The sequence below is a fragment of the Pagrus major genome, chromosome 18 (genome assembly GCF_040436345.1).
Source record: "Pagrus major chromosome 18, Pma_NU_1.0".
NCBI lineage: Eukaryota > Metazoa > Chordata > Actinopteri > Spariformes > Sparidae > Pagrus > Pagrus major.
In genome coordinates this window covers 10,706,802-10,719,920 of record NC_133232.1, presented here as the reverse complement: position 1 = coordinate 10,719,920, position 13,119 = coordinate 10,706,802, and the positions used below count along the sequence as shown (strand labels likewise).

The window sequence follows — 13,119 nt, the reverse complement described above, 5'->3', positions numbered from 1 at the left end:
GCTTGCTCAGGAATGGCAGAAGGCAGGTGTGAGTGCATCTGCACACACAGTGAGGTGAAGACTTTTGGAGGATGGCCTGGTGTCAAGAAGGGCAGCAAAGAAGCCACTTCTCTCCAGGAAAAATATCAGGGACAGACTGATATTCTGCAAAAGGTACAGGGATTGGACTGCTGAGGACTGGGGAGAAGTCATTTTCTCTGATGACTCCCCTTTCTGATTGTTTGGAGCATCCGGAAAAAAGCTTGTCCGGAGAAGAAAAGATGAGTGCTACCATCAGTCCTGTGTCGTGCCACCAGTAAAGCATCCTGAGACCATTCATGTGTGGGGTTGCTTCTCAGCCAAGGGAGTGGGCTCACTCACAATTTTGCCTAAGAACACAGCCATGAATAAAGATTGGTACTAAAACATCCTCCGAGAGCAACTTCTCCCAACCATCCAAGAACAGTTGCCTTTTCCAGCATGATGGAGCACCTTGCCATAAGGCAAAAGTGATAACTAAGTGGCTCGGGGAACAAAACATCAACATTTTTGGTCCATGGCCAGGAAACTCCCCAGACCTTAATCCCATTGAGAACTCCAAGCATTGATTATGCAGGAATGGGCTGCCATCAGTCAGGATGTGGCCAAGAAGTTGATTGACAGCATGCCAGGGCGAATTGCAGAGGTCTTGAAAAAGAAGGGTCAACACTGCAAATATTGACTTTGCATACACTTAATGTAATTGTCGATAAAAGCCTTTGACACTTATGCAATGCTTGTAATTATACTTCAATATACCATAGTAACATCTGACAAAAACACTGAAGCAGCAAACTTTGTGAAAACCAATACTTGTGTCATTCTCAAAACTTTTGGCCACGGCTGTACTGATTAAATAGGTGCACAAAATGACATGTATACAGCCTGTACACTGGCTATCAACAGGAGGGGAAGTCAGAATTGTTCAAATGTGTAAAGTGTGCATTCATGTTTGTGCCCTGCCTTTCAGAGGAGGGTGGAGGAATTGGATGGCTCCCTATGAAATAAGTGATATTGACAGTGTTTCAATTGTGTTTCAGCATGCCATTTGGCATGCAACGTGGGAAAAATCAGGTTACAAAAAAATATTGGCCAACATGTGATGCCTTGTATAGTGCTGGGCCATTACAAACATCCAGAACAGCTTTATTGTATTTCGTTATAGATTCTGTATGTGTCTTTAACACATTGCTAGGGATGTGTCTCTATTCCTCAGTGGAAGTTTTCAGGATTATGGTAGAACACATCTTCTAAGGCACCTCTCTAGAATATCATATCCTTACTTTTCAGTGATTAAATACATTGTTTATAATTCCTGTGAATTATATTCCTTCATTGACTAATGATCATTCATTGCTGTGTGATTATGACCCCGGCACCCACTGAATCAGATCCTGCTGACAGTATATCAGAAGATAGCAATTAATATTTTTTCTCTAACCTTTATTTAACCTGGAAGTCACATTGAGGTTAACAACCTCTTTTTCAAGGAAGCCTTTGTCAAGATTGAAAGCAACCAGATGAAAACATGTAGTTTTAGACTGATTACAATACTACAATAAGAACAGATACAGGAAGGAAGTATAGACTATCAAATCTTTTGAAAGGGCAGAAAAATCCCCTTGACAGTTGTGAAAGTTGTCAAATCAAAAACTGTGAAATTCTAACAAATCAGTCCCAAATTATTTTATCTTGGATTTAAAAGTGTTTAGCAAGAGTAGCTTATTTAATTTGACATTTTTCAGTAACAAATTCCAGGAAGAAGGTGTAGAAGACATAAACAGCCTTTTTCTAAGCTCTGAACTAAAAGCATAGTAGGCTTTAGGGCTGCACGATAAATCGAATTTTCATCGTCATCGCGATATGAACATGTGCGATAAACACATCGCAAAAGACTGCCTGACACGCGATGAATAAGAAAAATTATTTTGTTTACATGCGCCATGAGCATGCTAACATTTAGCCTATCAGACGGAGCCCTGTTTACAAAGGCCAATCAGATGAAGCCCCAGCTAGCCGTTAGCTACCCTGACAAAATTAATCGGCATCAGTTTGGTGGTGATTGCCAGGTTATGATGGCTGAGGGAGGAGAAAAAAGCGATGACAATGGTCGACGAAGGCCTTGTGGTGAAAAGAAACAGCACAGCGCTATATGAACTTATTTTGGATTCAGGAGAGACGACGTTGTAACGTGGGCTGGTGAAGGGGAAGGTGATGGTCCACTTTAGTGCGGTTGCTCCGGTTACTCAAGAGACGGCAGGCAACATGTGGGGGTTTCCGCACGGCACTTTTATTCATAACACTGACCGCACCATGCCAGGTCTCTACGGCACTAATGTTACAGGCATACATGCAAATGAACACAGGCCGAGGTTCTTCTACCAACACTTGGCAAAATAAAGACAAAATAAAAAGGGAAGTCTTCGCTCTGTTAGCGGTATCCTTTCTCATGAGGAGCGGAAGTACACCTGCTCTTCTTCATCGTACAGGTTACATTACCCACTAAACAAAAGGAGGCGCCACCTAGTGCCGCTACATTAAATAACTGACTGTTACAGCGTGTTACAAAGACAGGTACTGTGTGAGCACATCAGCACATCTGGGAATGTGGTAACAACCTAACAAAGTTAACATGCTGGTTTTCTTGGCCAAGAACTTGTGTTAAGGGAATAACTAAGGTTGTAACTTGCCCTAACGGGTAGATATTTTTTCCTGATTTTATTTTCTCTTGATTTAGTGGGCTGGCCCTACTCTATTTCAGTTTTGTCCCTCATACTATAGATCTCTGCACCTTGTTAGGCAGAGTCAAGGGCCTTGATGATTGTGATGAGAGACATTACAGTTAATTTAAAGTGCCATGTTTAATTTATATTTATTTAATTATTTAAGTTGTTTCCCCCTGGATGTTTTATTTATTTCAACTCTGAATGGTAAGAGATGTTTTGGTTGAGTTTACAAGAAAATAGTTTAAAGGGAGCAGGGGAAATTAAACTTTAATTTCATATAAGTATAATGTCTTATTCAAATTAATGTTCTGCTTAATTGGTTGGGTATTCATGTGCAGTTTGTTCAATAAAAGCATGTTCGAAATAATTTATTTCATTTTTTATTCAGTGGACATTGGCTATTCAATGTTTGGGGTCTATGTTAGCAGTGTACCTATTAATGCGGAAACACTATTATTAACTGTATAGTTAATAATATGCAAACTTCAATATTTGTTTATTTATCGCAAGTTATATCGTCATCGCAATATTGAACAGTGTTATCGCACATCGCAGATTTTCCTCATATCGTGCAGGCCTAGTAGGCTTGTACGGTATACCGGTACTAAATTGGTACCGCGGTACCGACGCATTTAAAAAGGTACTATACTGCGCTTGGATGAGACCGGTACTTTTTTCATTTCATTTTATATAGCGCCGCGCTGCCGCGTAACGGCGCCGCGTGACGTCACCGCATTGTAATTTGAGCCGAGGCGAGGAAGTCAGAGCAAGCGGGGGAGCGAGCGAGTTACTGGAGCAACAAACGGAGCAGGAGGAAAGCTTGGACACAGGGAGAGATAACGGAGAGAAAGAGAGAGAGAGACAGGAGCAGGGAGAGAATGGCAGCTGCTGCAACCGTCACCACTCCGCAACTTACGGACAAATCAGGTGCGCGAAGTGCATGGCGAAGTCATAAACACCGAAGCACCACTGTGCAGATGGTGTTATAAAACATGTCTCGCAAAGGGTGGAAACACATCCAACCTGGCCAAACATTTGAAGGACAAGCACCCAGACCTGCACAAGGAGTTCAGAGAACGACAGGTAATAACTTATAAACCCTACCCATGAAAAAAAAAAGCCACATTCAGTGTTAAAAGCAACGCCAGCCCCCTTCACTCTCCACAAAAGTAGCTCTGGAAAAAAATTAAAGCTGCTTTTCAATTACCACTTTCTCTGGTTTAAATAGCCTATTTATATTATTATATATTATATTATATTTATATTCTCAGTCAGTGATTTTTTAAACTTTTTAGACATGCTGATTTATAATAAATGAATGGTGGTCCCTTCATTTTTTTTCCACAGCTGTAAATGCACACATGCATGGTCTTTATGAAGTAATAAACTTTTACATACACATTTAGCCATTTAATATGTTATAAAGAGTACAGCATAGTAATGTAACGTATCATTTAAAGACATTGGTCCTACATAAGACAGGCTATATTTAATGAAAATATTTTTTAGGTTATGTATCTCAACGTAATTAAGGCCTCAGCTTGTATGACAAATGTATCACCTTCATTTTATCTTTTCACTACAGAGTCTTTATGGTATTTTATTTTATTTACTGATGTATAGTTCTAAGATTTTAAAGATTTTCTATGAAAATAAAGCCATTAATGACATTTTTTGTGTTCTCTTTTTATTTGGAAAAGTATCGAAAAGTATCGAAATACATGTTGGTACCGGTATCGATACCAAAATGTTGGTATCGTGACAACACTAAAGCATAGCTCTCTGCTGTGCTCCAGGACAGGGAATGTGATGATGGCACAGGGCTCAATGGGGAAATATTGATTTAAGATTTGTGTTGGCTGATATTTTTACAACTGAAAGGTGTTTACGGAATAATTATTACACTTCATTATAAGCACAAATACAAGGCTATTACAAAGACAAGGTTTATCACGAGAAAAGTTTCGTGAGCACGTTTTCATAAACATTCAAACCAGCAGTGTTATTCGCGTACTTGCACTTCTGTATTTGAGCTTATAGTGAAGTGTAATAATTATTCCATAAACACCTTGTGCATCCAAAACTGATGCAAAAGGCCCTGACCAAGCATCGCTACTTGACAAGCTGGGAGTGAGACTGTGTTGGAAATTCCAGAGGTGTGTCAAATCATCCAAGTCAGGCTGCTGGGCCACAGCAGCCTCAGGCCATGACGCATGTGAGGGCCCGTTCATCACTGTTTGCAGTTTTATTTTTATTATTCTGTTTTTTGAACAAATTTTTATGGGTTTTGTTCTAAAAAAAATTCAGCTAAGTAGCCCTTGCAGTATGTTCTCCCTGGATGACATTTGGTAGGCTTGTGTATCACATCAAAATCTACAAAAAAGCCTCTTGCTGCCACTGCTCAACAGGAAGTTGGCCATTTTAAATGTACTTTTACGAACAACTTCCAGAGCAGGGGTATTGAAATTAAATTCAAAGAAGAGCAATTTTCCTAAGTGAAGGTCTGGACCAACATATTGTCTTGCATGATAATTCAGTGCCATATACAGCCCAGGTGTATCAACATCTGTATGTAGTCAAAAACTGACTGTCAAATGAAGTTCAATTCTATAATCAAAAAATTGTATTTATTTTTTATATTGAACTTTCCCTCTCATATCCCACTCCCCCGTTTTCTCTTGCTCATTGAAGAAAATGCAATAACTTGTGTTTATTTTCTGTGCCCTAAATTTGGATTTGAGTTTGCTCAAATGTCTTGTGCTTTGTCTCATAGAATCAACATGGAAGAGTCTGTCTATCCTCGATTTAAAGCTCTGTTTTCGTTGTCCACTTTTCTCTTTTCAAAGTATGCCAGGAGAAATACATCCTCTCTAAGTCAGTCCTGTTGTCTCTTGTCTTCCCCTGTGTGTGTATCTCACTCACTGACTTGAGTGGCCATTCTTGTCTGAATGCACAGATTGGCTGAGTAGCATCACATGAGATGATTTACAACGAATTCGATTGGTCCATGATGAGCAGTCTGCTGAACAAGTGCTGTTCAGACTAGAGAAGACAGAGGTCCAAGTCTGGTAGACCATCTATTAGTGACCTCAGTCCTAGATGACTAATTTGATTGACTTAACATTAGGTCACTGTAACACCTTTATGTGAAAAAAGTTATTAAAATTTGTGCCAGTGGCGGCGTGGCTAATTTCAAGCTCTTCCGAATAAACAGTAAGTTGTTCACACGTTTTATGAGAGTCACGGCCTGATGACATCAACATGCCAATATTAATTATAGTAAGAGCACCAGCTACTGGTCACAGGAAATAAGTTTGTATACTCTGATTTACTTATTCTCCTAGCGCAGGGGTCTGCAACCTGCAGCTCTTTTGCCCCCTGCAGTGGCTCCCTGTGGCTTTGACATTTTACATGGAAATGAGTAACTTTTTTTTTATCATCATCACTGTTTTAGGTCTACAGTGATTCTTACATTCTCCGAAGTAAAATTGCGCAGCCTACACACAGAATTGTATCTCTTCTATCAAGTTGTGATTAATTGAATGATCCTGAGTTAATATCATTGTGTTTTATGCTCAAGCCTGAGGGGTGATTGCTGTATTTGGCTGAGATAAAAAAAGAAGGATTAACTCACACTGAAATGGACTAAAATAAAATTTAACTGTACTGTGTTTTTTTTTATTTATTTATTTAATTTTTACTGTTTTATTATCAAATGAGACTACTTTTTATTTTTGTACATTTTCACAAACACAGGGAGGACTTAAGTAGGTCTGCATATATATTCTGTATTGCTACTAAATTTCTATTTATCGTAGGCTAGTTCTTTTGTTTCATAAATGCACCAAAACATGGCATCATTCAAATGGAATTGTAAAGTTCAAGTACCTTATACTGTAAGCATAAGTAGCCCACTGCAGTTGCCACATGATGTGAAAATATAAATGAATGCTCAGTTAGGCCTATTAATAATCTTCCCATGTAACCCCCCTCCTCCGTGACCTCCAATGGCTTCCTGTTGCAGCCCACATCCGATTCAAGACGATGGTACTGGCCTTCAAGGCCGTCAATGGAACTGCACCCATCTACCTCCAAACACTGGTCAGAACACACGCCCCTTGATAATGTCATATTGTAAAGCGTGTCAGTTTTCATGGAACACCGCTGTTGTGGCATTAAACAGAAAGTAACTTGAGTGTACATTGTCCAAACTGCCCCAAATTTCACACAGATTATAAGACTCCCAGTCTTAAGACATCAACAGTACAAGCCAAATAGGACGTTGCTTAAAGCATCACCTTGCTCAAACCTCACTTTCCACCTTCGTGGCAGTTAAGTCTCAAGTTGGCAGCTGTTTTCCATGTAATGGCCAAAAGTAAGCAATGGATTAGAGGAAACACATGGTACTTGACAGATGCAGGTCATTGCATTGTTACCTCAGGACGCTGAGAGCATTCACTATTGAGTCTGTGAGGTTTTTCTCTGATGGGTTGTAGACATATTCCTCACAGAATGATGGACGGACACCCAGAATCTCCACCTCACAGCCTGAAGACACAAACACACACATGTGAAATTACTGCATCATTTTCAGACAGTTCTTATGATTAACACTGTGAATAGGAGCACTCAAACTCAAAGTCATTTCTTACCCAAATTTTAAACTTTGAACTTAGATTTGGGCATTTCTGAACAGTAGACAGACTTGGTGGTTCTGTTTGAATAACAATGGCCAATGTGCCCAGAGTCAAGCTCGGCCCGGTCATCACTATTTCAATGTCCACTGAAAACATTCTCAGCAGCCACAGTTTTTTTTCTTGTTTTACAAGCATAATACAAATTTCCAACTAATTTAGACACTTGAATATGAAAGCAATAACAATATGACAACCTTTAGTTGCTCATTTTCATTTCATTTCATTTTAAATGTCAGCATAGTTGATCTCATAGAACAGCTTCTGTCATTGACCTGTAATTCTTTTTTTTTTTTTCTTTCTGATTATATAGTGAATTAACTATTTAATTGGTAGCCCCTTAGCTTGGTAGTGATTACTGTTCATCGTGTAATATGTAAATGAGAACAATTACATCTTTGATCTGGTTGCATTAAAACACAGTGACAGTGATCACAGAAAACAGGTAGAGACTTATTGCAGCTTTAACAGTTGTGCTATCCCGTGCTAATATCTTCCTCACTAATTACAAACACGTACAGCTAGTTTTACTATGTGTACATGAAGACAAAATCAGTGGCAAATTAAATGCATCAGTAAAAACTGGAGGGATTTATATTTATGTTTATAAGAGAATATGATTTTTCAGAGATGCGAGCTAATCTGGCTAAATAGACCCGGCGAGTAATGATATTGAACTGAGACGTGTGAGCAGAAAGTGAAAAAGTCTGTGGACACACAATGTGGACATTAGATCACTTTGTGAGGCAGCAGGATTTGCGAGATCATGTAATCATGTGATCTTGCAAAATAATCTTGCCAGCCTTAGCTAAGTTGGTTGTGGCTGAACCACTGTTTTCGGACCAATCGGCATCCTATGAGGAACTACTGGCAATTACAGCTGTGGTTTAGATGATTGGTGATAGATTTGAAACAACTTCTTTGGCGCCTGATGAGGGTATTGTAGATGCTGTTATAGCATCTATTATATTAGAACTGGAAATATTTCTTCATTGAAAGATAAGCAAAGAATGGCAGTGAAAGCTATCTGGATGGAAAAGATGTTTCTGCTCTTTTCCCGACTGGCTTTGGAACTGGCTTTGGCTATTCTGGAAGCAGCCTCCCAGTATGGCCAAGATATTCTAAGATATCTACATTGTTGTCCTTGAAGGAATGACCTTTCTCCTTCAGATGTGGAAACAGAGTCTTCACGTGAGGAGTTGGCTCTCCTGTGTTGTGCCATTAGCTTATGGATGGTGTTACGGCTCGCGCCGTTATTCGTTTGTGTGTGTGTGTGTGTGTGTGTGTGTGTGTGTTTGTTTTTTGTACACAGAGTAAGAGCTCCTGTCTCCCCAGAGTATCGTGTGGCTCCCGCATCTCATTGGTTCTGCATCCCTGCTGTGGCAGCGAGGGATTGGCTGCTCCAGGAAGCGGGGACTATAAGAGCCGGTAATGCCAGAGGACGCAGTGGATCGCTATTGTGCCGGCATCTACCCAATTCACCCTGAAGCCACGCTTCACCACTTGTATATAGAGCACCTATTTCACTGTACATAATTGCACTTATTACTTGTGTCATAAATAAATTGTTTGTGTCACTTAACTCGCACCGTGTTGGGTGTCGGTTATTTATGTTAGGCTCGGCTCCCTAGGTCGAGTGTAACAATGGGTTGTTTTGTTTACCCAATGTACAGATCTGTGCAATCCTGGTTCCATTTTCTGTTTGACTCTTTAGTTCGACTCTCACCACCCACTGGAGCACAAGCTGGCAGTTTGAAAGGAGAAGGAACAGAAGCATATCAGGGGAGCACTTAAACCTGTGGCTACCCTAACAGGGTCTTTGTCAAAATCTCTAAAAGATCCAGAGCGGACAAAGAGGAAGAGACCAATAAACAGAACATCGTCAATCCTTATATCGCGGAAATATCTGATAAACTCTGGAGGATCTTCAGTAAACACCACATCCTGGTTCACATCAAACCTAGTAACACAGTGAGGCAAAAACTTGTCCACCCTAAGGACAAAACACCAAGGGAGGTTTATTTTGTTCAACGCCGCCAGGATTGCACAGATTTGTACATTGGGGGAACAAAACTGTAAGCAAATGGTACAACACAAGAGAGTCCTCAGGTCAAGTCTCTGCTGTCCCCTTACATCTTAAGGAGAAAGGTCATTCCTTTTAGGACAACAATGTACACATCTTGGCCAGAGAGGACAGATGGTTCCCACCCCAGACAGCTTAACAAACATTCACACTTGGAACCACTTAGCCCTAACGACCCACATGAATGCCGGTTGGGTCAATGACCCACAAGTGGCCCTAACAACTCTGAAACTCAGAGCACACACATCCTTAACAACTCTGTAAGGACACACCCACACAGGGTTTAAAAGTCTGCAACTCCCCTCCAGTTAGTTAGAACTGAAGAAGCCTCTTGGACAAGAGGTGGAACGTCTTCAAGAAACTGAAACAAGTCCAGTTGCCTACGATAAAGCACTTAGAACAGTCTTGTAATATTTGCTACAGCAAATGTTAGCTATTCAGATTAACATGCACAGAAAAGAGGACAAACTCCTAAACCCATAATGCTAATAGCTGCAAACCAATCGAATAAACAAAAACCTGACTATCTTTTTTTAAATATTCAGAAATTTACCTTACCTACACAAGAACAATAATAAATCTAGTTTACTTTAATGTGCTGTAATGTTAACATTACACTAAGAGGACTGCATGAGAGTGCTGCAAACTAGCTTAGTTAACATTACCGATGAGTAGCAGTTTGTTTAAAAATTATGATAATAAGCAAACATTGCCAGACAGATAAAATATATTTAAGCTCACGGTATTGTTTGCTCATAAAGTGCAGGATTCAGATGGATAATCCTCAAAAACTCCAGAGTCCAGTCCAGAGTTGGCTTCATGACTTCATGTTCAGCATGTCTTCTACAGAAATACAATATGGTTCTGTATTTGCAGGGCCAGATTCAAATATCATACCCAGAATGCAACAATATTTACAGTATAATGCAGCATTTTATAGGAAACGGCAAGCTGCCCCAAAGTATTGCTGAGATTTAATTGTTCCTCGGCCCTCTTTAAATGCTCTCTTTGAAAGAGATGAGACACTGAACCCAACAAAATTCCCACACATGACCAACTATTTCAACATTTTTCCTGATGAGAATGGTAACTGATCACAGTCCAATATCTACCAACTGCTGCATATGTGGATACAATCTACATAGTACTAATGAGGGCATCCCTCTAATGGCCTCTGGCTGTGACACGTGTCATCTATTCCACCCAAATACATTAAATCCTGCACCCATGAACTACGTCCAGTCATACATGTGATGAGACAGGTGTGCCAAAAAAAGAAAAATGCACAAGCAAATGTCTGGCACAAACTTAGGCCCCTGCTGCCAACCCTCTGAGTATAGTTTCGGGTCCAATAAAATGGTCTATCAAAGGCAGATTAGGTGGTCATATCTTGGAATTTCAAAATGTGACTGTTTTCTCCAATACAAAGGAAATATTTTAAGTTTTGGACTTCAGACTATCATCTCAAGCCTACAGCTTGTGCTACATTGGACATTTATTTTTATAGACTGGCACAACTACTTATTGCTCCCTGGTGAGCCCCTCGTATAAATCCAACCACTCACTTACCTGAAGAACCCTTTTGCAATGCCTTTGATGAATTGTATAAAATGGATGTGCTATAATTTGTGCTACATCTGATTGCAGTCTCAAGTATATTTAGTATTGCCCTATAAAGGACAAAGGGGGGGAAATGTAGAAGTAAATAATTTTAATGATATTTTGATGTTACATTTTCTTTGTATGATTTGGTATCTTCATGACAGTGCACTCAAACCATTTTACATAGATTAACAGAGCTCTATGATTAAATCATCTCTTATGTTGTGAGGACAGCCCAGACACAAGTCTCTTTGATAAAACTTTTGTTAGAGCTCAGTCCAGCCCTGTGAGGAGTCACAACAGAATCTCAGCTGCTCATTCTCATCATTACAACAGTTAACTAAGTAACACTCAGGTGTACTCTATTTTACCCAGGAAGCCCATTTAATCAGCAATTTGCCTTGAAACAGTTGTTTATTGAGCCTATGCAAATCTACTCAGTCTAGATTCTTTCCCAGATGCCCTCCCCCTGTTGCTTAGCCCAAACCTATTGTTTCCTGTTGTCTATATAATAGTGTAGTGATTTATCCAACATTAATAGGGAATTTGGGTTAAATGTGGCTATCAATAATAATTAATGATTATAAGGGATAATTATTTATTATGATAAATAATAAGATCCAATTTACATTAGATCACCTTGGGGGCACCACCCTTGAAGAAGGGAAAAGATAGCTAATTCACCAAATCAGTCTCATAAAAAGGGACTAAACTTTCAGTTTGTATCGCTGATTAATAATTAACTTAATAACTATGACCAAAATTACAATAAGAGCTCGTAATGGTTGAAGGATTTTGGAGTCCTTGACAGAGTAGAGGTGTGTGTGTGTGTGTGTCTGGCAGGGGCGGGCTGGCCATAGGGAGGTTCGGGAGTATTCCCGAATGGCCAGTCTGTTCCAGGCCGAACCGGCCGGTGGTCGGAACGTTTTTTTACCCCATAAAACGGCCGTGGGTGGCACAGAGTGGAACGTCAGACTGGGTCAATCTAATATTTTGCATATTAAGGGGGGATACGAGCGGCCCCTCCCAACTTGAGCTGATCCTTGTTTCTATTGAAATGTGATTGGCTCAGCCGCTCAGTCAGTCATTAAACCGTTATTTTCCTGTTTAACAATAAGTTAAATCAGCAAACATGCTAAAAAGAAAGAAGCCGGAGAAAGAGATGGGTGGAGCAGAAAAATTAAGGGCAAAAAAAGAAAAAAAGGTTAATACAGGATGCAGCCAAATGCGCCAAATTAACAGAGCTTTTCCGTGGTGGAGGGGCGAAGGTCAGCACGGCTAGTGTCAGCCAGGCCAGTGACGACACGGGACCCAGCAGCTTTGGGCAGACAATTAATGCCGGTATGTCGGGCTGCGTCGGGTCGGGTTGTAATTTCCAGGCCCATTGAGAACTCTAGTTTGTGTTTTTGGGTGTGTTCAGGGCACGCAGAACTAGGCTTTCCGCTGATCTGATCGGCCGATATTTTGCATTTTATGTAATTTGTGAGATCGGCCGAAATGTTGTTTTTTTTCTTTATTGACAATAGATCGGCCGTAATGTCTTAATTCACCGATCCGATCAATGACGTCATTGTCGTGTTGAAACTTTTTGCAGATGCTCCCGTTGCATAGATTGCAGATGGTTTGTGTTTTATCTGTCTCATTTACTTGAAGAAGGAAGAAGTTCCACGACACCGACATGTTTGTTTGCTAGTGATGATGTTGCTAGCTAATGATTCAAGATTCAAAAAACTTTATTGTCCATCACACAGTGACAGGGCTCAAAACATAAACGCCACAAAGACATAAAAAACACATTTAAACCAATGAGACGTTTTTGTTTTGCTTTAAACAAACAAACAAACAAAAAAAGCAAAACAAACACGTCTCATTGGTTTAAATGTGTTTAAGGTGTGGAGGATGAAGGTGACTGCCAGTCACCACATGCAGCCTTTAAATCATACAGCTCTTTTACACATACCCTAACCCACACACACACAGTAGTTTTGATACTTCA

General features: G+C 40.0%; 1 protein-coding gene across 1 annotated transcript in view; it reads right to left on the bottom strand.

Annotated features, from left to right (window-relative positions):
- The window catches only part of enpp6 (ectonucleotide pyrophosphatase/phosphodiesterase 6), a 97,797-nt gene that overhangs the window by 62,479 nt on the left and 22,199 nt on the right, over positions 1–13,119 (bottom strand). The window contains exon 3 of the mRNA XM_073486271.1: positions 7,181–7,292. Within this exon, the coding sequence (XP_073342372.1) occupies positions 7,181–7,292 (112 nt within the window). The remainder of the gene's footprint in view (positions 1–7,180; positions 7,293–13,119) is intronic.